The sequence below is a fragment of the Ascaphus truei genome, chromosome 19 (genome assembly GCF_040206685.1).
Source record: "Ascaphus truei isolate aAscTru1 chromosome 19, aAscTru1.hap1, whole genome shotgun sequence".
Lineage (NCBI taxonomy): Eukaryota > Metazoa > Chordata > Amphibia > Anura > Ascaphidae > Ascaphus > Ascaphus truei.
This window is the reverse complement of record NC_134501.1, coordinates 12,477,911-12,503,057: the sequence shown is the minus strand read 5'-3', so window position 1 is coordinate 12,503,057 and position 25,147 is coordinate 12,477,911. Positions and strand designations below refer to the sequence as shown.

Here is a 25,147-nt window from a genome sequence, read left to right as displayed (position 1 = left end):
ACTTTAGCATGAGGCAAAATTAGCGAAAATGTACCAAAAAGGCTTAATGTCGTGTTATCAGTGGCTGATTTCAAAATCCGTCGCCCCTATGCGCAGCTGTTGCGGCCGCTGACTTTCCTGCCGCCCCCCTCCTCCTCCTGAACCGCAGAGTCAAATGATGCCATGGGCGTCATGTCGCACAGCGTCACGTTGCCATGGCAAAGCGGTCATAACGTCATTTGACGCTGCGTTGCCATGGCAACAAGACGTCGTGACTTCACGTTGGCGACGTCTCTTCGGAAGGAAGAGGAGGCGACCGCAACAGATAAAATGACTTCCCATTAGGTCTGATAGGCCCGAGAGTGCGGCAAAAGTATCTGGGGGTGGACATTTATGTCGCCCTAGGCCTGGCCCCATCGGGCCTAATGGGAAATCCGCTACTGCTATGGAGACATAGTATATGGCTCGGCACCTCAAACCCACCTTAGCAAACTTGACACCCTCTACAACTCAATTTGTCGTTTTGTTCTCCAATGCAACTACAACACACATCACTGCGATATGCTCAAAGAACTAGACTGGTCATCACTAGAGTCTAGACGCAAAGTTCACCTTTCCTGTCTCGCCTTCAAATTCTTTCTGGGCAAGCTACCCAGCTACCTGAACAAGCTCCTCACCCCTACCACATGCAGCACTTATCATCTGAGATCTGACTCCAAAAGACTGTTCATGGTCCCAAGGCTCAACAAAGTATCCAGCCGCTCCTCCTTCTCCTACCGTGCACCCCAAAACTGGAACAACCTACCGGAGACTCTTACATCCACCACCAGTCGAAGTTCTTTCAAATCTAAGGCTGTCACACATTTTAAAGTGGTCTGTAATTGTTTCATACGTCCATAATACAAATTATCTTTAACTGTGCATGCAATGTCTTGTATATTATGTATACCCTGCTCATTATGTAACTGTATTTGTAAACATGTATTATTTGTCTTAACTCTGTGCCCAGGACATACTTGAAAACGAGAGGTAACTCTCAATGTATTACTTCCTGGTAAAATATTTTTTAAATAAATAAATAAACTGCGTGTTGGCATAACCAGCGGGGGATTGCCAAATCCGCCTTAGGCACTTGCCTGTGTCTGCCGCCTCCTTTGTGCCGCCCTGCTTCTCCTTCAGAATCCAGCGTCAAATGACGCCGCGGACGTACCTACGTGACGTCGCACTGCGTCGCGTCACCGTGGTAACATGATGTCGTGTGACGTCGCAGTTACCATGGCAACGAGCCGCCTTGTGACGTACGCAGCATCATCTGACGCTCGATTTTGCAGGAGAAGCAGGGCGGCACAAAGGAGGCTGCCGGCGCAGATAAGTAAGTCCTTTCCATTAGGTCCGGTAGGCCCAAGAGCGCGGCAAATGCAAATGGGGGCGGACATTTTTGCTGGTTAAATCCTTCCTAACTTTGGGCGGTCACCCACCCAGACCACATAAAAGCCCTATTACAGGGTCTGGGTGTGAACAATGCCAAGTTTAGGCGTGACCTAAGTAAAGTAACGTTAAGTTCCCGCGTTAACCTCAACGGACTTCAGTGGGTATGTGATTTCATGGGTAACACCCCTTTTGCATATCATTTGCATATCATTATCACTAACGTTCCATTCTAGTTAACGCTTTGCTCCTTATGGGAGAAAACGTGACTTAACTTTACATTATTGACTATTGAGGATACTCCGCTACAGTGTATCTTAATGTGACGTTTAGTTAGATAGAGTGATTTATCGGGGCCTTGTGGATGAATCTGAATGCTGACACCAATTATGTGGGGTTTGTCTCCCTCTAGGGGTAAATCCTATTACTGAATTACACAATACAAAACAGGAACCGTGTTTCCAGTGCGCTGATTATGTAGGATAATAAATTGATGCTGGATGGGGTGGCACCTTTTGAAGGTCTCAGGAATTAACTATTTTCTTTTCACCCAGCCTAATATATGCAGGGCGGCTTTCACAATTATTTTGACTTGAGAAGAGTGTTCAAGAAGGGAGGAAACAGGTTGGGTGGTGGATTCTGGGAAAACTACTGCAAGAATTAACAGAAATTACATAGTAATTATAGCAAGTAAAAAAAAAAATGGGGTGTGTGCCCAGCACACGCGGACGAAGAGAAACTTCTTTGCAGTTTGTCACTCACAAAAGTGTTCCATTCACGCAAAATGATAAAGATTCAAATATAATGTAAAAGATCAAAGATATGCACACAGCGCAAATTTGTAATTTAATACATTTATGTTATATATTCATTTGCCAATGTCATTATGGCATCTTATTATTAGGCTTTTGTATTAGAGTCACATTTGGTAGCACTTTAATAGATTTTAAGCAATACTGTAGATGTTGTTATTAATATATTTTCTTGTATTGCTGCAATGTGTAAAAGCGCTGAAGCGGTGGTGCAGGCGTCTGTGAACGTATTGTTAGTTCCAAAGTCTTATATGCCCCATCCCTCTTTTACCCTTCCCTCTCCCCCCCTTCTATTTATTCAGCCGTTCAGATTTGCTGAAGGGGATATATTAGACGCGAGGCCAGCCACACACATGACCCCCTGACGAAGTACGGTGTTACAAAACGCGTCAGGGTTGTGTGAGGCTGCTACAGCGCGTATACCCATTGGCTGAGGCCAGGGCCGCCGACAGATTTCCCGGGGCCCAGGATTACAGTTCTGACCGCCCCACCCCCCCAAACCCCCCATCGGCAGTGTGACGAGCCCCATTTCAGACCTTGCGAGCCCCTTTCTATTTCCCTCCCTCTTCCCACGTATTTCTTTCTCTCTCCTCTGTATCACTCTTACTCCCTCTTTTCCTCACTCACCCCCTCTCCTCTCACTAACCCCCTTTCTCCTCTCACCCCCCATCCGTCAATTACCCCACTCTCACTCAGTCCCCCCCGCCTCATGTATTTCACTCTCCTGCATCTCACTCTTACTCCCTCTCTTCCTCACTCGCCCACTCTCTCCTCTCACCCCCCATCCGTCAATTACCCCACTCTCACTCAATCCCTCTCCTCACTCATTCCCTCCCCTCACACGATTCCCCCCCCCAAATTTATACCAAAAAATCCCACCCCCAATGTAAAAACCTTCCCTCCCCCAAATACATACAAACAAAATCCCCACCCCCCAAATATATACAAACCCCCCAAATACATTTAAAAAAAAAACACATCCCCAATTTGGTACATATAAAACATACTGTATATATAAAAAACAAATGCATATAAAAAAAGACCCCCAATGTGTGTATGTATGTATGTATGTATGTATGTATGTATATATATATATATATATGTAATGCTTATAATATATATTCCCCAATGCTTCTAAAAAGAAGACCCCCCATGCACAGGGCCGCCAACAGATTTCCCAGGGCCCAGGAATAGAGTTACATCGGGCCCCCCCCCCCCCCCCGCGGTATTGTAAGCCCCCCCCCATTTCACACCTCACGAGCCCCTCTATTTCCCACCCTCTTCCCATGTATTTCTCTCCCCTCCGTCTCACTCTTACTCCCTCTTTTCCTCACTCCCTCCCCCCCACCCTCTCTCCCCGGCCATAGGATCCATTAGACCAACCCCCTGATGAAGCGTCATTTGACACGAAATGCATCACGCAGCTACGTGACGCCGTGACACTGGACGCCTGGAAGCCGACATCCCCCTACCTCCACGAGGACGCCAACTCCAAATTGCACCACCCACTTTTAATAACTTGCTGGCTGGACTGCATTTCTGATTCCATCTTGGACTGTGAGATTGCGGGATTCTTCAGGATCCGACACTCCGTGGGTGCGTCCTTGTGAATGTTGATCTACATGACTGGATCTACATGATCCAATTTTATATGTAAGTGTATTTTATTCTTTTTATCAAATGTTATTGTGTTGGAACTAATCCTGTTTTCCTTTTTGTGCTCTTTTTTGTTTTATATAGTTTCTTAAAAAAGCAGGATAAAACAGAAAATCCTATACAGTACATTATCATTTGTCAGGGTTTTCTTCCAGAGAGGTCACTGGCGTAGAAAGATGGAAATCCCCGTGTTTGATCCCAAACACACCAATGTTGAATTCTGATTTCATAACACCTTGCTAAGACTTGTGTACTATTTTTTCCCCATTGAAACAATATAAGCCCACCCCTGTCGTAAAATCTGCTGCTAAGTTGCCGGTTTTATGTCAGAGAAAAAAAAACCTGCTAAAAAAATGTGTTTAAATCTTTGCCTCACTATATAAACGCACTCATAACTTCCTTTCCCTAATACTTAGACACACGTGAATCAGATCAATAGATTCAGGCAACTTTGACCGTCTTGCTCCTAAATTTGAGTGACAAATGGATATCTGTCTTTGACACCTCTTACCCATGTTGTGTGTGATCTCATTGCATGCGTCTCCTTGCAACGATTACAGATATCTGAACGTTATACTCTAGCGTAGAGGTTATCGCCGGATATTCTCATTTTTAATAAATTCACTCTTTGGAGGTATACTTTTAGCCACGCTCCCTGAACCTTGCAGAACCCTCCAGGGAATTCTTTGAAGGTTATGCATTGGTAGCTTCTCTCCTTCCCTCTCTCTCCCCAACATAATTATCACTAACGGCCATCATAGTTAATGTGCTGCTCTCTCTGGCTAAAACCAGAACTTAATATTAATTTTAAAGCTTACAGTGACTGAGCTCCTGATTACAAAGTATCCGGACGCTCCTCCTTCTCCTTCCGTGCACCCCAAAACTGGAACAACCTACCAGACTCTCACATCCACCACCAGTTTACGTTCTTTCAAATCTAAGGCTGTCTCACACTTTAATCTGGTCTTTAACTGTTTCATACGCCCATAATATATATTTTCTTTAACTATGCATGCAATGTCTTGTATATAATGTATACCCTGTTCATTTATGTAACTGTATGTGTAGCCATCTATTATTTATTTTACTCTGTTCCCAGGACATATTTGAAAACGAGAGGTAACTCTCAATGTATTACTTCCTGGTAAAATATTTTTATAAATAAATAAATATTACGCTATTGGGCTGTGAAGATCCACGATAAGTAAGGCGCTGGTTAACGTCACGTAGCTTATGTGGATCCGGCCCCAAGAATTCATTCTTATGCGGCTGAACGGTCCATTTATTGCTTCGTGTATTTCAATATTTTCTGATTTAGAGGATTCACAGAGCGGTCCTCACCTCTGGGATGATAATATGGCAGCGGGCATTATTCCCAGGATGAGGTCATATTAGACATGGTAACGTCCTTGTGATCCTAGTACATTTCTAATATGACCTTATCCTGTGAACAGAATCTGAAACAGAAACCCCCCCAAACTAGATAATATAAAATGTTTTGTTGGGGAGCAGTTTTGGTGGTGAAATAACAGATACTGCAATTTATTTAAGATGGGAAGACGTTGTTTGTATTGTAATAATGAATGCACCTTCTCCCACATTGCTTTCATAGCAGAACTGCTATTCTTGGTACATTGTGAAGGGAGTTTAAATGTCGCTGCCCTCATTGGGGGTCGCAGATTTGTTGGGCTCGGGCTGGTACTAAAGAGATTTCAGCAGATCCAAAATAACTGGAAGAGAACAAGAAAAAATGCATTTAAATAAACACTCTCAAGTCTTTTCACTATCCAAACTGAACATGTAGAAAGGGATTTTACTGCAATTTCCTTCAAATGAGGATCCTTTGAACGGTTATGGTGAAAAAAGCAGCTATATTTACTAAGCGGTGCTACTTCACAAGCCACCCGTCAGCCACGGAAGACACCTTACAGCAGTGGTTCCCAACTCCAGTCCTTAAGGATATGTCTGCTTCAGCACAGGTGGTGCAACCAAACTGAGTCACTGATTGAGACACCTGTGCTGGAGCCTGGATATCCTGGAACCCTGACCTGTTGGGGTTCTTGATGGTTGTCGTTGGGAACCCCGGCTTTGCAGCGTTTTTGAGTGAATGGGCCACAATGTGTCCTGGATTCGGAAGGTGTTTTATGCAGTAGCGCTAGAGATGGGTGATCTCTTGGGGTGCATTTGGATCCGCTTCGGGTCGGCCAGTTCATTTGGTCCACGGTTCAGTCTCAAAAAGGCAAAGCCGCCGTTTCCTTTTATTTTAGAGAGCAATTTGAAATCCGTGGTCGGATTGTTCCAAATCTGGACACGGATAAATCTGCGGGGCGGCGTCTCGCTCTCTCCGTGGATTAATCAGTGTGCGGATTTTTAACAATCTGGCCACAGATTGTGGAATCCGCGGATCTGGACTGATCTGCACGGATTTTTTTAGTGCCCAATTCGCAGACGGATTTTGGTGGGGGAACGGATGTGGTCTAAAAAAATCCGGTAAATTCCGGGAAACAGATTTGGACTGTTCGCCCCTCTCCAAGTAGCACCGGCTACTAAACATGGTCCAAAATGAGATACTTTGGAAGGCCAATGATAAAAACATTTGCTTATTGTATTGTATGTCTTTATTTATATAGCGCCATTAATGTACATAGCGCTTCACAGTAGTAATACACGGGGTAATCAAATAAATAACAGATAATATAAATAACAGGTCATGGGAAAAAGTGCTTCAGACATAAAAGTAACATTAAGGAAGATGCCATAAGACTCAATGGCTACAACTAATTTGTTGTAGATCGGAGATCCTATTAAATCTAAGAAGACAAATCATTTTCTAAAGATGGAGAAGGATTTAGGAGTGCTGGTAGACAGCAGGCTTAGCAATAGTGCCCAAAGTCATGCAGTAGCTGCAAAGGCAAACAAGATCTTATCTCGCATTAAACAGGCAATAGATTGAAGAGAAGTAAACATAATTATGCTCCTTTACAAAGCATTAGTAAGACCACACCTTGAATAAGGAGTACAATTTTGGGCACCAATCCTAAGAAAAGACATTATGGAACTAGAGAGAGTGCAGAGAAGAGCCACCAAATTAATAAAGGGGATGGACAATCTCTTTTATGAGGAGAGACTAGCTAAATTAGATTTATTTACATTAGAAAAGAGGTGTCTAAGAGGGGATATGATAACTATATACAAATATATTCGGGGACAATACAAGGAGCTTTCAAATGAACTATTCATCCCAAGGGCAGTACAAAGGACTCGGGGCCATCCCTTAAGGTTGGAAGAAAGGAGATTTCACCAGCAACAAAGGAAAGGGATCTTTACAGTAAGGGCAGTTACAATGTGGAATTCATTACCCATGGAGACTGTGACGGCAGATACAATAGATTTCTTCAAAAAAAGCCTGGACGTCTTTTTAGATAGGATAGGTATACAGGGAAATACCAAATAAGTATACATGGGAAGGATGTTGATCCAGGGATTAATCTGATTGCCAATTCTTGGAGTTAGGAAGGAATTTATTTTTCCCCTTATGAGATATCATTGGAAGATATGTCACTGGGGTTTTGTGTTTGCCTTCCTCTGGATCAATATACTGTAAGTATGAATACTGTATAGCATAAAGTATCTGTTGTCTAAATTTAATATAGGTTGAACTTGATGGACGGAAGTCTTTTTTCAACCTCATCTACTATGTAACTATGTAACTATGTATGTAAAGTGGGGGCTCCTAAAACCGTCTCGGCAGCAAATCATTATTTCACTACTTCAGTTTTTTTTATTCATATTTCATCTATAATGTAAAGGTTTCACTTGGTAAATTAATTCTATATTCAGTGATGCGGCAGCTTTAATATCCACATGGCCTATCACAGATCATTTAAATAACAATGTTATATGTAAACCCAGAAATAGCTCAGCCATGGTGGGATTAAGAATGTAGAGTTTGGGATTAGGATTAATATAGGGCATTGGATTAATAATATAGGGACAGCCCTTCCCCACTATCAGCTGATATGCCCCCTCTCTCCATCCCCCTTGAATCTCCATACCTCCAGCAGAGGGGCGTTCAGTAGGGTCCACGGCCCGGCTCCTCTTGATGAGGTCACTCAGGATAGGGGGGCAGTCTGCAGGGAGGCCAGCGTCCACCTCTACACACACCCTCTTGTATATGTCATCCGGCTTCAACTCAGAGAGAGACTGGCCTATAGGTACATAAACACATTCATTATACAGAGCTTTAGTCTGCTCTACCCAATCAAATGAGCAGTCACATACATTATTACCATTTGTTTATAAATCCCAAGTATATATTAAAACACGTTAAAAAAAAAAGTCAATGATCAAGTGGGGTCTCAGACCTTACAGGGTTTGGGAAACTGGGCGCTCTGTGTGGTCTAAGTCAGGGGTGCGGAATGTTTATTCCGAGGACCCTTCTGCGCATGTGCCGAGGCCCGCAACCGTCTCTGTGTCATGACATCACTTACGGCATGCATTTTTGTGACAACGAATTATATTTTCCTCATCAAAACTCTGTATGCGCAGCAAAGAAGTTTCACTTACAAAAAATCCTGGGTGACGGAGAGGATGGGTTAACGGTCAGCTCCTTCCCACCCCATTGTGGGTCACCTGGCTACGAGGCTAAGGCTGGGTTAAACGTGCTGATACTACTGTACTTACAGCTGATGTAGCATTATCAGATGTTAAACACTGGTATTATAAGGAAGGGGGGGATAAGTATTGGGGAGGAGGTGGGGCGATAGAGAGGAGGGGGAGAGAGAAGAGCAGGAGGGAGAAAGAGAAAGGGGGAAGAGAGAGATAAATGGGGAGAAAGGGGAAGAATGGAGGAGACAAAGAAGGAGGGGGAGAGAGAAGGTGTGATGCCTGAGTGAGTGATCTTAGTTGTATCAAGAACAGGCTGTTGTAATTGAAAATATGATGTAAGCAAAGCAATTAATTTGGGCCCCTCTGGCAGTAACGGGGTTAAAATAAAATATTTTCATGACAAATGCTTGTTTATGATAAATAAACCACTGTGGGACTGCAGCAAACGTTAAATCTTTCCCAGCATCCTTTAGGAATTGTAGCTAAGCTCCGTCTTTTCACAGTGTGGAGAACTGGAGTTAGCCCAGGACCCTGCAGGGAGTAGGACTTGCCTTGTAATGGTGTTATTCCACTTGCAATCTCCCAAAACACAATTCCCAGACTAAAAGCACAAAGACAGACAAAGGAATTAATTAAATAATCAACATGTTAAAAGGAACGTTGCATGTTTAGTGGATAATTGCTTCTAACCTGCTCAGAAAACGAACTGCATAACAACACTGTATGAACTTATACAGGGGGGTATGTTTATTACCAGAGGTAGAAGTTTCCCACCCATCACATTGAAATACAGGTATCAAGCTACTGCGTCTTACAATAATGGTATAAAACAATAATAGAATCCAAATGCCCTTGTTATTTGAAATTGAATTATAATAATTTGTATAATTCCAAAGTATTTTAGAATTAGAATGGAGCAGAATTCTTGCAGCAACCTGAGATCGTGGAATCTTTAAACTAATCTGAAACGGAGCGGCACACACCCTGGTACATTCAAGTCCAACACCTTAACCGCTACACCTCCAAAACAGAACGTGTTGGTGTCCCGCACTGACCTGTAAATCTCGCTGCGCTTGTCGTATGCATTAATGTCGCCCAATATCTCCGGGGCGATGTACACCCAGTCGCTACTCTCGTGCCGCTTCTTTACATTGGAGCTTCTCCTCATGGCGGTCTCTGTCTTAGAGAGCTCGAACCCAGCCAGCTGAGGAGAGAATGAGAAGATGGGGCAGTGATTCCCAGAGGGATTGCAAACCCCTCGATGTTTGTGAGGTTTGTCCAAGGGGTTTTCCCCAAAAAATATGTAAAGGTGAATCGCAGGCAGTATAGTGGCATCAGTGCGTTCCTTGGCTATGTTGGCACCACGCACTTAGTAAGCCCAAACTGCACCGACGGGATAGCAGGAGCTTCCAAATTCGCTCCCCACAATGCTCTACATTTGAGTCGGCAATACAATGTATTAATGAAGGCTTTGCGGAACAAATATTTTCTAGCACGGGGTGCATAGTTTAAAAAAAGGTTGTGAACCACTGAGTAATGGTGACCAGCCAGCACCAGGCTACCAAGGGCAGGGCAGACCAATCCTGCTTGTGTACAGTAGCTCTCATTCTCTGTAATACCTTATGTAACTTAGCAAACGGATTGTCCCATACCCAACGCGAAAGACTTGGAAGAACTGATGGGCCTTAAACTGGAAAACTCTCCCCATTTATCAGGGACGCTCATCCTGCTCCCGGAAGTCCTCCTTTTCCATTTCAATCATAGCTGCGGTTCTCAGAGGACCTTGTTTAATATGCTGGAAATAATGTATCTCTTCTCCAGCAGCTTCACAGCATATTGTATAGAGGTCAAAGAGTTATAAGGCCAACTAGCATGTTGGCCTTGCAGGATGTTCAGTGAATGGGATAGGAGCGCCCTAAGGGTTAAGGCTGATTATTTATAGGTTATTCAGAAGTACAGATGTAACGTGACATTGTTCCCCCAGATAGCACAACATATCCACTTGATGAAGCCGTATATCACCGTTTCACAGGAATAATGAAACCTGCTACATGGTGCCATGAGTGTTGGATGCAAGAACGGTGGGCGGGAGAGAGTGGTGGAGATGGAGGCAAACTCAAAGACCTAAAGAGGGAAAGTGACAGCGGGGAAGAGGACGCGGAATCGCAGCGAGAGAAAGGGCTAAAGCGACGTTCATGAACAAGCTCCCAGGTATCTATTGTACTGGTACCTGAAGCGACAGCATTACAGTGCCAGGCTTGAGCCCTTCCATGACTCCGATGAGTAACGTAACATAAGGACGTTTATCTGTATGAATTTACAGATGAGTAATATACTACACTATAGCGTTCCTGTTCCTACGTTCGAGTGGGAAGCTCTTCTGAAAAGCAGAATGGGAGGTCTGGAGTAACAAGACTTGGAATTCCTATGGGATCATATACCCCCAATTACTGTGGTATTTTTAGTTTTACATTTATAAAAAATGTGGTCGACAAATCACCAAAAAATCTACTCGCCGAACAAAAAAATCTTCTCGCCACCTAGTACCACACGTGTGCTGCTTGGGCCAATAGGAGCTCGCCACGATATTAAATCCACTCGCCCGGGGCGTGCAAATGTATAGGTTTGTCGAACACTGCATATATATACAGACACACACATACATACATATAATTTCACTTATCTTGCACCATTTCCTAAAAGCCCCTGGATACTTTCGTTGTTCAAATGTGTCGCAGTTCACAAGGTTCTTCCCTTCGTTATTATTTTATTTCTATATCAATATATTTTATAGAATTATACTGTTATGCCTCCTAATTGTAACAAAGAGATGTGTTTTACATAATACATCAAGAGTTTCTACGATTCCCCTTTGAGCGCACCTATACAGTTACCTCGAGAGCTGTGTAAAATATTCAAATACTTATTTTGTCACTAACATGATGCTAAAAAGACATTTTGAAGGAGCATCAGTGCATACCATGCTGTGTCAATGTGAAATGTATTAGAGTCTTGTGCTTCAGCGTGACTCTTCTGGCAGTAAAGAGGATCTTGAAAAATTCGACTATACAGGCAATGTACAATTAAAAAAAAACAGATGTTGCCTGTACATCAGTCACCGGGATAAGTGAAATTATAACAGACTTTGTATATGATTCAATGGTAATGTTAGATCAGTATATAATTTGTGCTATATATAACCACATATGAGACATCTGCACACTTAGGAACAGAAAGAGATGGAGGATATCACAGAAACATTTGAATAGTGGTGGTGGAGGTTACAAGGAGATATAAATGAAATATAATAGTGTCTCTGGTACCTTCACACAGTATGTCCCATCTACTAGGAACGTGGAGCTGCTCAGACTCCCATGCAGAATGGCTTTACTCTCCGTCTGATGCAACCTGCAATATATGTAATAGAATGAGGAACGCCTAATAATAATAATACAGAAGTGGTACTTGATAAGGAATGTATGATAAGAGTTTGCTTATGGTTTGCACAGTATAGACTCTAAGAGAGATTCAGAGGAGCTACATTTCCTGGTCATGCCACCAGTGAGTAGACCTATGTTCCTACAGGCTAAAGACTGCTATCTTTGGCCACTATTAAAAAACTCTGTCATGATAATATTTACCTCAATAGAAATAGCCAAAAGGTGCTCTTTGGACCATGTACAGTTTACATCAGGCCTGCCCAACTCGTAAAGTGAGAAGGGCCGAACTGCTCCAAGGAAAAAAAATTTGGGCCGCACGGGTTAAATCATCATCATCATCATCATCATCTCTCCTCCAGCACCTCTCCATCATCATCATCCTCATCTCCCCCAGAACCCCTCACTATCAACCTTTATGATACTCCCCATCTATCTCTCATACACCCATCTCTCCCCCTCACCCACACAATACCCCCCTCCACATCAAAAACATAATACCCCCTCCACATCCCCCCAGCCCATTCCATGTCAGCAGCCCCCCCCCAAGTAAGCATCCCATGTCAGCATCCCCCCCATGTCTCTCTTCCCTCAATATAACACTCTCTCCCCCTCCCCTAAATCACACCCTCTCCCCCTCCTCTCAATGACTCTCTCCCCCTCCCCTTAATATGACACACTCTGCCCCTCCCCTCAATATGACACTCTTCCCCTCCCCTCAATATGGCACTCTCTCCCCCTCCCCTCAATATGACACTCTCTCCCCCTCCCCTCAATATGACACTCTCTCCCGCCCTCCCCTCAATATGACACACTCTCCCCCAAATCACACCCTCTCCCCCTCCTCTCAATATGACTCTCTCCCCCTCCCCTCAATATGACACTCTCCCCCTCCCCTCAATATGACACTCTCCCCCTCCCCTCAATATGACATTCTTCCCCTCCCCTCAATATGACATTCTTCCCCTCCCCTCATATGACACTCTTCCCCTCCCCTCAATATGACACTCTTCCCCTCCCCTCAATATGACACTCTTCCCCTCCCCTCAATATGACACACTCTCCCCCACCCCTCAATATGACACTCTCTCTCCCTCCCCTCAATATGACACACTCCCCCTCCCCTAAATGACACGCTCTCCCCCTCCCCTCAATATGACACTCTCTCCCCTCCCCTCAATATGACACACTGTCCCCCTCCCCTCAATATGACACTCTCTCTCTCCCCTCAATATGACACTCTCTCTCTCCCCTCAATATGACACTCTCTCTCTCCCCTCAATATGACTCTCTCTCCCCTCAATATGACTCTCTCTCCCCTCAATATGACACTCTTCCCCTCCCCTCAATATGACACTCTTCCCCTCCCCTCAATATGACACTCTTCCCCTCCCCTCAATATGACACTCTTCCCCTCCCCTCAATATGACACACTCTCCCCCTCCCCTCAATATGACACTCTCTCTCTCCCTCCCCTCAATATGACACTCTCTCCCTCCCCTCAATATGACACACTCCCCCTCCCCTAAATGACACGCTCTCCCCCCTCCCCTCAATATGACTCTCTCCCCTCCCCTCAATATGACACACTGTCCCCCTCCCCTCAATATGACACAATCTCCCCCTCCCCTCAATATAACACTCTCTCCCCCCTCCCCTCAATGACTCTCTCTCCTCAATATGACTCTCTCTCTCCCTCTCTTCAATATGGCACTCTCCCCCTCCCCTAAATGACACTCTCTCCCCCTCCTCTCAATATGACACTCTTTCCCCCTCTCCTCAATATGACACTCTCTCCCCCCCTGCAACTCACATCATACCCCCCCTGCACCTCACATCACTTCCCCCCCCTGCACCTCACATGTCAGCAGCCCCCCCCTCACATGTCAGCAGCCCACCCACCCCTCACATGCCAGCAGCCCACCCACCCCTCACATGCCAGCAGCCCCCCCCCTCCCTCACATGTCAGCAGCCCACCCCCCCTCACATGTCAGCAGCCCACCCCCCCTCACATGTCAGCAGCCCACCCCCCCTCACATGTCAGCAGCCCACCCCCCCCTCACATGTCAGCAGCCCCCCCCTCCCTCACATGTCAGCAGCCCACCCCCCCTCACATGTCAGCAGCCCACCCCCCCTCACATGTCAGCAGCCCACCCCCCCTCACATGTCAGCAGCCCACCCCCCTCACATGTCAGCAGCCCACCCCCCCCTCACGTCAGCAGCCCACCCCCCCTCACATGTCAGCAGCCCACCCCCCCCTCACATGTCAGCACCCCCCCCCCACATGTCAGCACCCCCCCCCCCCACATGTCAGCACCCCCCCCCCCCCACCTCTGTACCAGCCCGTTTTTCACACACACCCCCCCCCCCCCCCACCTCTGCACCAGCCCGTTTTTCACACACACCCCCCCCCCCCCACCTCTACACACACACACACACCTCTATTCAGCACATCTTTTCAGCACATCCTCTCCCCGGCACTAAGCCCCGCCCCCAGCATGCTCTGACCTCCAGTCCCCGGCATCCTGCATCCTCCTCATGCTGCTTCTGCCCCCGCGCATTTCAAAACCCGGATGGGGGGGAGGCGAAGGAGGCGGGGGGGGGAGGCGAAGGAGGCGGGGGGGGGAGGCGAAGGAGGCGGGGGGGGGAGGCGAAGGAGGCGGGGGGGGAGGCGAAGGAGGCGGGGGGGGGAGGCGAAGAGGAGGGGGGGGAGGCGAAGGAGGAGGGGGGGGGGGCGAAGGAGGAGGGGGGGGGGGAGGCGAAGGAGGGGGGGAGGGGGGGGAGGCGAAGGAGGGGGGGAGGGGGGGGGAGGCGAAGGAGAGGGGGGGAGGCGAAGGAGGGGGGGGAGGGAGGCGAAGGAGGGGGGGGGGGAGGCGAGGGAGGGGGGGGGGAGGCGAAGGAGGGGGGGGGGGGGAGGCGAAGGAGGGGGGGGGGGAGGCGAAGGAGGGGGGGGGGGAGGCGAAGGAGGGGGGGGGCGATGGAGGAGGGGTTTGGGATGAATCGCCGCCATTTTTTTAAACTTTTAAAAAAAAAAAAAAAATTTATTTAATTAATTAAATAACTGGCGCCCGGCCGCCGCGGGCCACGCAGAGAGGCTGCGTGTTGTGCAGCCCTGGTTTACATGATACACATACCTGCACAGAGCCGTTGCAACACACAATGTCATGCGAACACGGAGCTCCCATGGCAGATCCTTCTCTCTGTTCAGCAACTCTCTCAGAGTCCCTTTTTCACATAGCTCCATCACAATGGAGTAGCATGGGTTACTACCTGCAACAGTGAGGATGGAAGGTTTAGAAAGATGGGAGAGCAGGGGATGGGGGGACGGCTGGAAGAAGTGTCAGTGAGTAAGAGAAAAATTAGGAGAGGAGTGAAGGAAGAGAGCGAGAAAGAGGGAGGTAAAGCAAGATACATGAAGGGGGCCATGGGGGGGGGGGGGGAAGTGGGAGAAAAGTGAAAATTAGCCAGAGATTTGGCAAAAAGCAGCATGGCAAACAGAGAGGTGGGAGAGAGCCAATCAGAAATCAAATATTACTATGTTTACCGGAGTTATCTATACAGATGCCGAATAGTCGTAGAATATTCGGACACTCAAATGTCTTCAATGTCTTAATCTCGGACTGAAAGGTTTTCCTTACAAGACTAGAAAAGAGAAGACAAATCTGATTGTTATCAGTCGTTTAGGAACCAACATAGGGCGATGTACAGACTAGTTACTGTATTTCAAACAGCTGTACCCCAGTCATATAGTAGGACACGTCCTCCAAAACAAGAAGGAACTGGTGTCTCGGGACACCAGTACTTTTAACACCTTTACCTACTGGGATTATTCACTAGGCAAAACAAGGTAGTGGAATAAAATGAGGTTTATTCTGGTGAGACCAGCAGACATACAGATATTACACAAATTACAGAGAATATACACTTACTGGGGGTGTGGGGGGAGACACTCGCCTAACTAGGTGCAGGGTGCTGCTTCAGAAGGCTTACCCTGTCCGCTCCTGCCCAGAAACGTCACAGTACCTTCCTCCGGGAAGATACCTTAACCGCGAGCAAAGCGGAAAATAGAACTTGGCCGCAAAACGCAGCACTTAGTCTCAGCTGGGCAGGCTTCTCCGGCTAAAAACAAAGCCGGTTGCTCTGCTATTCGTAACAGAGCAACTTTGAAAAGCCCGGTTAATGCCTCACCGACCTAAGCCTGAAATCGTACAACAGATCGTACTTCAGCCAGCCAACCAGAGGGGGGTGGGGAGGGGGGGGGTCGAGCTGGCACGAAAATCCTGCGGAGCGTGAAATATGAATTGGCCAAAGGGAATCGTGCCTACGAGCAGCGGCTTCCCCTTTTCAGGGGTAACCAGTCTGGCTTCACCTTTATTATGAAGACTGGCTACCCCCTAATGTCACAACCGGCAATCCAGAGATCTTCATACAAAAAAATACATTTTAATCCGCACAGATGGAGGTTTTGGTCAAATACACTGACCTTTGTCAAGATACAGTGGTGGACATCCAATGCTCCTTATACTGTGACTATAGTGAACTACTTTACATGATACAGGTGAGGAGGGCGTGACTAAGCCCCGCCCATAAAAGTGACAGCATCGAGTTTCGTGGGGGTATTGGTAGGATCATCCCAATAATAAGCACAGTGATAAAGTTAACCCTATACACCTAAACATTGTAAAAATACCTGATTGCAAGCTGCGTCAATCATGAACACCACCATTCACATAGGAATAGTGTGCAAAACGGGTGCAGCAGCGACCCAAAAACAAACAGCTTCAAACGGACTGCACAACAAAATTAAATATCTAAATTATTGTTGCACCCAATATATGAAAAGACATTAAATATGAACAAACATACTGAATATTGTTGAAACATAACAGAACACTGTGTCTCCATTGTTGCTGGGCGAGTTGCCCGGCTGTAACATGGTATTGATATAGAACGTTGATACACAAAATACAAGTAACAACAGTCTATATAAAATTGCCTGTTAGGCCGAGTCCATAGAAGGACAGTCCGTGCCGAGCCGTGCGGACGCTCCGCGATGAGCCCCGTCATCCTCAATGAGGATGCCTTGAGAAGGGGCTCCCGCGAGCGTCCGCAGGCGTGCTGAAGCGCAGGGATTTTCAGCCGACAGCCGAACCTGTTTCTGAGCGCGCTGTCGGCTGAAAACGTCCAATCAGAGCGAAGCAGCGTCAACGTCACGGCGCCGTGATGTCAGCTTCGGCTTTGCGGACTATTGGCCCAGTGACGTCAGTGCCCCGCCTCCCCCCGCCTCCCGATCGCGCACTCTGGCTCGTCTGCTAGTTCATGCATCGCTCCTGATTGCGCAGACGAGACTCATCGTCAGCGCGGAGGAGGGCGGCTCCCCCCTCTATGGACGCAGCCTAAGGGAGCACAGAAGGTGCAGCAATGAAACCCTGCCTCCATCAATGAACCAAAAAACGTTATCTTTAAAGCGACAGTGCATTTGGAAACAGATCATATTAATGGGGCCATATAGAAAAGAGAGGAATACCGATGAATGAATTGATGGTCGCAGACCAGAGAGGGGGATGTGAGACATCGTCTCTTACAGAGTGAGGCAGGATGGATATTCAGGCTGGATACCGTTGCCCCACGGGGGTTAAATGAAGAATTGAATATGCATTATTTTTTGTGGTGGTTGGGGATCCAAGGTGCTATTGAATGCTACAAGTGTATGGTTTAGTGTGTAGGTCAGAATTCATATACAGGCGGTCCTCGGTTATCCAACAGAATCCGTTCTGGAAGTAGCGTTGGATAGTGAAACCTTTGTAAAGTGAGTCCCATGTTAATCAGTGGCGTGAGCGTTGGATAACGCATTCCGGCGTAGAAAAACGGCCCTTAGGGAGGCATTGTAAAGCGTTGGATATGCCATTCGTTGTAAAGTGAAACGTTGGATAACGAGGACTACCTGTATACTCATTAACCAACTGTCAGATTAAGCAATATTTGTTCATTCATCATTGAATGTGTGGTATTGTCTTCAGTGTCAGTATTACTACTCTTTATTATTCTACGTTGTTGTTGGTGTAATGCAGGGGTGCGCGACATTTTTCGGGGGGGGGGGGTGGTGGGGGGGACGTCACAGCTCTTATAGGCCCACGCTCCCCCTAGGGCATTTAAAATAAATGCCGGGGATTGCATGAGGCCTCTGTAACTTTACTCACCTTGCCTTCCAGCAATGCGTCTTTGTGGCAACCCGGCGTGGTCACATCATGGCAACGTGCCGTCACATGACCCCACAACGTCATTTGCCGCATGAGCTGTGCAGGGGGGGGGGGAGACAGGGGGGGTGCACCATATGTAATGCACAATAGCAAGACCTCTGGAGTGATGGTTCCTTCTTGTTTTTGGAGGCTGCAATATAGGGCTCCCCGAAGGGGTACGATCTATATAGATCCATTGAGTGCACCAAACTTCTTTCTTCTCCCCCACTTATAGTGACAGTGCTGCATCTCAAAGGGGCACCCTCACAGACAGAAAGTGACTCACTCAGCGTCTTGTCGCCTGCTCTTAAATACTTTGATAGCCACTGGACCCTGGTGGTACTCCCCTCTATACAGGTCATGATTGGGTCGCTGGAGCAGCAGATCTCCACGTGTCAGGTCTGTAGCTTGGATCTCTCTGATGGATTCCCAAGATGTATCGTTCGCTGTCAACACGAGAAAACGACAAACAATAACTCTGTTATGATAAGAAATACTCCACCCAACAGTAATTCAATAGGTGGATTTCACACTAGGAATTGAAAGACAACCTACTATGCTGATGATAGAGAGGGTTATTTTTGTACCGCTGCAGCCCACACCCTAATTATTAAGCAATGGTAAAAAGAGAATTAGGGCGCTAACGTGCGGGTGTGGGAAAAGATATGTAGGGAGAACCACAAGAACCCTTAAAGTTAGAGAAATTGAGCACTTACGAGCACAGAGTCTAGGCGCAAAGTTCACCTTTCCTGTCTCACCCTCAAATACTTTCTGGGCAAGCTACCTGAACAAGCTCCTCACCCCTACCACATGCAACACCTATCACCTGAGATCAGACTCCAAAAGACTATTCATGGTCCCAAGGCTCACAAAGTATCCGGACGTTCCTCCTTCTCCTTCCGTGCACCCCAAAAACTGGAACAACCTACCAGAGACTCTCATATCCACCACCAGCTTAAGTTCTTTCAAATCTAAGGCTGTCTCACACTTTAATCTGGTCTGTAACTGTTTCATACGCTCATAATATATATTTTCTTTAACTGTGCACGCAATGTCTTGTATATAATGTATACCTTGTTCATTTATGTAACTGTATTTGTAACCATATATTATTTGTTTTACTCTGTGCCCAGGACATACTTGAAAACGAGAGGTAACTCTCAATGTATTACTTCCTGTAAAATATTTTATAAATAAATAAATAATAAACATTAGGAAAATGATTTGACCCACCCGGTTTCCAAATACTTTTCTGAGTGTAGCCAGGGTGGTGTTAACAAGTTTTTATTTATGGGGATTGAGAAAATCACCATGAATGAGCAGGGGGGGTAATAAATTAAATTTTTGGTAGATCGCCGAGAGGCCTTCTGGATTTTCACTTTGAGAACACGTGTCCCAAAAGGCCTGAATGTGGAATGGAATTTGAGCCATTTTTGGAGTTAAATGCATGTATTATTCTGATTTTTGGAATTGAAAAATATTTTATCTTTTGAGAATGGGGAAACCCTGGCATTCTACCAAATATGGATATATTCTAAGCATTTTTGTGACCTCTTGAGACTTATTAATATTTAAAGCTAGATAGAAGTTATTAATCTTGTCTCTTCCGACAGGGTATTGTGACGCAGTGTGGGGGGGGGGGGGTTGCTGGAGGTGGCTAGCGCATGAGGTTTGCACACCCGGGCGTCGTGGCGTCACGGCCAGCGGGGGGGCATGGTATGAAAAATCTTGATGAGGCGTAAGGTGTAGGATGGGGAATGCTTTGAGTTGTAAGATATAAGCACATTATAGGATTTTGTGATTGCAGAAACTCAGGGCACACGCAAATGGGACACAATTACAAAGTTTGCTGTGTATGTGGGGTGCAGAAAGGATTTGATGGGCACGGGGTATTTGGTGAGGGTGTACGGCAAATGCATGGAGGGTCACTTGAAATGGCTCAGGTGTATGTAGCATTTGCACAGAGGCACTTACACAAAGGACGTTGATTTTTGATTTCCTGCCCTGCAGTGGGCATGCTAGTTCTTACTGCAACAACCAGACGGTCCACTTTATCTGCCACTTCGTCCACTTATCTCCCACACTATCCACTTTATCTGCCACATTGTCCACTTTATCTGCCACGATATCCACTCTATCTGCCACATCGTCCACTTAATCTCAGACACTATCCACTTTATCTGCCACATCGTCCACTTTATCTGCCACACTATCCACTTTATCTGCCACATCGTCCACTTTATCTCCCACACTATCCACTTTATCTGCCACTAGCTTTAAGTGATCTGCATAAAAAATAAAAAAATACTGAGGTTACTCTCCTTCACCTCCCACCATATCATTTAATAACATACCCATACTTTCACACGGCTGTACCGGCACCAACAGTGGCCCATTATTTAGTACCTGAGCCACTGAGTAAGATAACTGCGCAGCCTCTGGCCAATCAGATTGGTGGTGGCTCTATGACGCCACCCAACTGCCACACGCGCACACGCACCACCTCCCGCCCAAACCGCTGCCTCACACCCCTGCGCCTCCAGCTTCCCCTCCACACAGCACCACACACCACCTCGCGCCTCCCGCCCTCACACCGGTGCCTCCAGCCTCCCCTCCCTCACACCGGTGCCCTCCCCGCCGGGACCAAGCGGCGGAATGGACGGTCGGGAGGGGGCAGCCCCCTCACCCGTACCACACCCACCACCCCCCCCCTCACCCGTACCACACCACCCCCCCCCCCCCCCCCTCACCCGTAGGGTGCGGCGCCGCACGGAACTGCGGGGGGCGGGGCCTGTGCCCGAGAAGGGCGCCGCTGAGCGCCGAACGGGGGAAGGAGGGAGAGAGACGCTGAGCGCCGAACGGGGGAAGGAGGGAGAGAGACGCTGAGCGCCGAACGGGGGAGAGTGTGTGTCAGTCAGACTGTGTGTGATACTGTGTCGTCGTCCCCTCCCGTCCACTGTCCCCCCCCCCCTCCTGTCCACTGCCCCCCTCCTGTCCACTGCCCCCCCTCCTGTCCACTGTCCACTGCCCCCCCTCCTGTCCACTGCCCCCCCCTCCTGTCCACTGCCCCCCCCTCCTGTCCACTGTCCCCGTCCTCCTGTCCACTGCCCCGTCCTACTGTCCACTGCCCCGTCCTACTGTCCCCATCCTCCTGTCCACTGTCCTCCCCCTCCTGTCCACTGTCCTCCCCTCCTGTCCACTGTCCTCCCCTCCTGTCCACTGTCCTCCCCCTCCTTTCCACTGTCCTCCCCTCCTGTCCACTGCCCCCCTCCTGTCCACTGCCCCCCCCTCCTGTCCACTGTCGTCCTCCTGTCCACTGTCTCCGTCCTCCTGTCCACTGTCCCCCCTCTTGTCCACTGTCCCCCCTCCTCCTGTCCACTGCCCCCCCTCCTGTCCACTGCCCCCCCTCCTGTCCACTGCCCCCCCTCCTGTCCACTGCCCCCCCTACTGTCCCCGTCCTCCTGTCCACTGTCCCCGTCCTCCTGTCCCACTGTCCTGTCCACTGTCCCCGTCCTCCTGTCCACTGTCCCGCCCTCCTGTCCACTGTCCCCCCCCTCCTCCTGTCCACTGTCCCTCCCGTCCACTGTGTCCCCCCCCCTCCTGTCCACTGTGTCCCCCCCTCCTGTCCACTGTCCCCCCTCCTGTCCACTGTCCCCCCCTCCTGTCCACTGTCCTCCCCTCCTGTCCACTGTCCCCCCTCCTGTCCACTGCCCCACCTCCTGTCCACTGCCCCCCCTCCTGTCCACTGCCCCCCCTCCTGTCCACTGTCCCCGTCCTCCTGTCCACTGTCCCCGTCCTCCTGTCCACTGTCCCCGTCCTCCTGTCCACTGTCTCTGTCCTCCTGTCCACTGTCTCCGTCCTCCTGTCCACTGTCTCCTCTCCTCCTGTCCACTGTCCCCCCTCCTCCTGTCCACTGTCCCCCCTACTCCTGTCCACTGTCCCGTCCACTGTCCCCCCTCCGTCCACTGTCCCCCCTCCCGTCCACTGTCCACCCTCCTCCTGTCCACTGTCCCCCCTCCTCCTATCCACTGCCCCCCCTCCTCCTGTCCACTGTCCCTCCTCCTCCTGTCCACTGTCCCTCCCTCCTCCTGTCCACTGTCCCTCCCTCCTCATGTCCACTGTCCCCCCCTCTTGTCCACTCCCCCCCTCCTCCTGTCCACTTCCCCCCCTCCTCCTGTCCACTGCCCCCCTCCTCCTGTCCACTGTCCCCCTCCTCCTGTCCACTGCCCCCCCCCTCCTGTCCACTGTCCTCCTGTCCACTGTCCCTCCTGTCCACTGTCCACCCCCTCCTCCTGTCCACTGTCCCCTCCTCCTCCTGTCCACTGTCCCCCCTCCTCCTGTCCACTGTCCCCCCCTCCTCCTGTCCACTGTCCGTCCCCTCCTCCTGTCCACTGCCGTCCCCTCCTCCTGTCCACTGCCGTCCCCTCCTCCTGTCCACTGCCGTCCCCCTCCTCCTGTCCACTGCCGTCCCCTCCTCCTGTCCACTGCCGTCCCCTCCTCCTGTCCACTGCCGTCCCCTCCTCCTGTCCACTGCCGTCCCCTCCTCCTGTCCACTGCCGTCCCCTCCTCCTGTCCACTGTCCCCGTCCCTCCCTGTCCACTGCCGTCCCCTCCTCCTGTCCACTGCCGTCCCCCTCCTCCTGTCCACTGTCCCCGTCCCTCCTGTCCACTGTCCCGTCCCTCCTGTCCACTGTCCCCGTCCCTCCTGTCTACTGTCCCTGTCCACTGTCCCCGTCCCTCCTGTCCACTGTCCCCGTCCCTCCTGTCCACTGTCCCGTCCCTCCTGTCCACTGTCCCCGTCCCCTACTGTCCACTGTCCCCGTCCCTCCTGTCCACTGTCCCCGTCCCTCCTGTCCACTGTCCCCCGTCCCTCCTGTCCCCTGTCGTCCGTCCCTCCTGTCCCCTGTCGTCCGTCCCTCCTGTCCCCTGTCGTCCGTCCCTCCTGTCCCCTGTCGTCCGTCCGTCCTCCTGTCCCCTGTCGTCCGTCCCTCCTGTCCCCTGTCGTCCGTCCCTCCTGTCCCCTGTCGTCCGTCCCTCCTGTCCCCTGTCGTCCGTCCCTCCTGTCCCCTGTCGTCCGTCCCTCCTGTCCCCTGTCGTCCGTCCCTCCTGTCCCCTGTCGTCCGTCCTTCCTGTCCCCTGTCGTCCGTCCTTCTGTCCCCTGTCGTCCGTCCTTCCTGTCCCCTGTCGTCCGTCGCCCTCCTGTCCCGTCGTCCGTTCCCTCCTGTCCCACTGTCCCGCCCTCCTGTCCCACTGTCCCCCCCTCCTCCTGTCAACTGTCCCTCCCGTCCACTGTCCCCCCCTCCTGTCCACTGTCCCCCTCCTGTCCACTGTCCCCCTCCTGTCCACTGCCCCCCCCCCTCCTGTCCACTGCCCCCCCCCTCCTGTCCACTGCCCCCCCCCTCCTGTCCACTGTCCCCCCCTCCTGTCCACTGTCCCCCCCCTCCTGTCCACTGTCCTCCCTCCTGTCCACTGTCCCCCCCTCCTGTCCACTGTCCCCCCTCCTGTCCACTGCCCCCCCCTCCTGTCCACTGCCCCCCCCCTCCTGTCCACTGCCCCCCCTCCTGTCCACTGCCCCCCCCTCCTGTCCACTGCCCCCCCCTCCTGTCCACTGTCCCCGTCCTCCTGTCCACTGCCCCGTCCTCCTGTCCACTGCCCCGTCTTCCTGTCCACTGCCCCGTCCTCCTGTCCACTGCCCCGTCCTCCTGTCCACTGCCCCGTCCTCCTGTCCACTGTCCCCGTCCTCCTGTCCACTGCCCTCCTGTCCACTGCCCCCCCTCCTGTCCACTGCTCCCCCTCCTGTCCCCGTCCTCCTGTCCACTGTCTCCGTCCTCCTGTCCACTGTCTCCGTCCTCCTGTCCACTGTCCCCCCCCTCCTCCTGTCCACTGTCCCCCCCTCCTCCTGTCCACTGTCCCCCACTTCCTCCCGTCCACTGTCCCGCCCCTCCCGTCCACTGTCCCCCCCTCCCGTCCACTGCCCCCCTCCCGTCCACTGCCCCCCCTCCTGTCCACTGCCCCCCCTCCTGTCCACTGCCCCCCCCATCTGTCCACTGTCCCCGTCCTCCTGTCCACTGTCCCGCCCTCCTGTTCACTGTCCCCCCTCCTCCTGTCCACTGTCCCCCCCCTCCTCCTGTCCACTGTCCCCCCCTCCTCCTGTCCACTGCCCCCCCCTCCTCCTGTCCCACTGTCCCTCCCTCCTCCTGTCCACAGTCCCCCCCCTCCTCCAGTCCACTGTCCCCCTCCTCCTGTCCACTGTCCCCCCCCCTCCTGTCCACTGTCCCCCCCGTCCTCCTGTCCACTGTCCCCCCGTCCTCCTGTCCACTGTCCCCCCCGTCCTCCTGTCCACTGCCCCGTCCTCCTGTCCACTGTCCCCGTCCTCCTGTCCACTGTCCCCGTCCTCCTGTCCACTGTCCCCGTCCTCCTGTCCACTGTCCCCCCCCTCCTGTCCACTGCCCCCCCCTCCTGTCCACTGCTCCCCCTCCTGTCCACTGCTCCCCCTCCTGTCCACTGTCCCCGTCCTCCTGTCCACTGTCCCGTCCTCCTGTCCACTGTCCCCGTCCTCCTGTCCACTGTCTCCGTCCTCCTGTCCACTGTCCCCCCTCCTCCTGTCCACTGTCCCCCCTCCTCCTGTCCACTGTCCCCCCCTCCTCCTGTCCACTGTCCCCCCTCCTCCTGTCCACTGTCCCCCCTCCTCCTGTCCACTGTCCCCCCTCCTCCTGTCCACTGTCCCCCCTCCTCCTGTCCACTGTCCCCCCTCCTCCTGTCCACTGTCCCGCCCTCCCGTCCACTGTCCCCCCTCCTCCTGTCCACTGTCCCCCCTCCCGTCCACTGTCCCCCCTCCTGTCCACTGCCCCCCTCCTGTCCACTGCCCCCCCATCTGTCCACTGTCCCCCCTCCTCCTGTCCACTGTCCCCCCTCCTCCTGTCCACTGTCCCCCCTCCTCCTGTCCACTGTCCCCCCTCCTCCTGTCCACTGTCCCCCCCTCCTCCTGT

General features: G+C 50.4%; 1 protein-coding gene and 1 long non-coding RNA gene across 2 annotated transcripts in view; both read right to left on the bottom strand.

The window, feature by feature from the left end:
* Positions 1-5,387: 5,387 nt before the first annotated feature.
* The window catches only part of LOC142469891 (mixed lineage kinase domain-like protein), a 53,722-nt gene continuing 33,962 nt past the window's right edge, over positions 5,388-25,147 (bottom strand). Inside the window, exons 10-11 of the mRNA XM_075576617.1 lie at positions 7,931-8,083; positions 5,388-5,605 (exon numbers count right to left, since the gene is read on the bottom strand). Of these exons, the coding sequence (XP_075432732.1) occupies positions 5,577-5,605; positions 7,931-8,083 (182 nt within the window). The 3' untranslated portion in view covers positions 5,388-5,576. The remainder of the gene's footprint in view (positions 5,606-7,930; positions 8,084-25,147) is intronic.
* LOC142469893 (uncharacterized) lies at positions 18,529-20,701 on the bottom strand. The gene is made up of 2 exons (XR_012789118.1): positions 20,566-20,701; positions 18,529-18,605 (listed from the first exon to the last, which is right to left on the bottom strand). It is a non-coding gene; the product is annotated as an uncharacterized LOC142469893 (long non-coding RNA).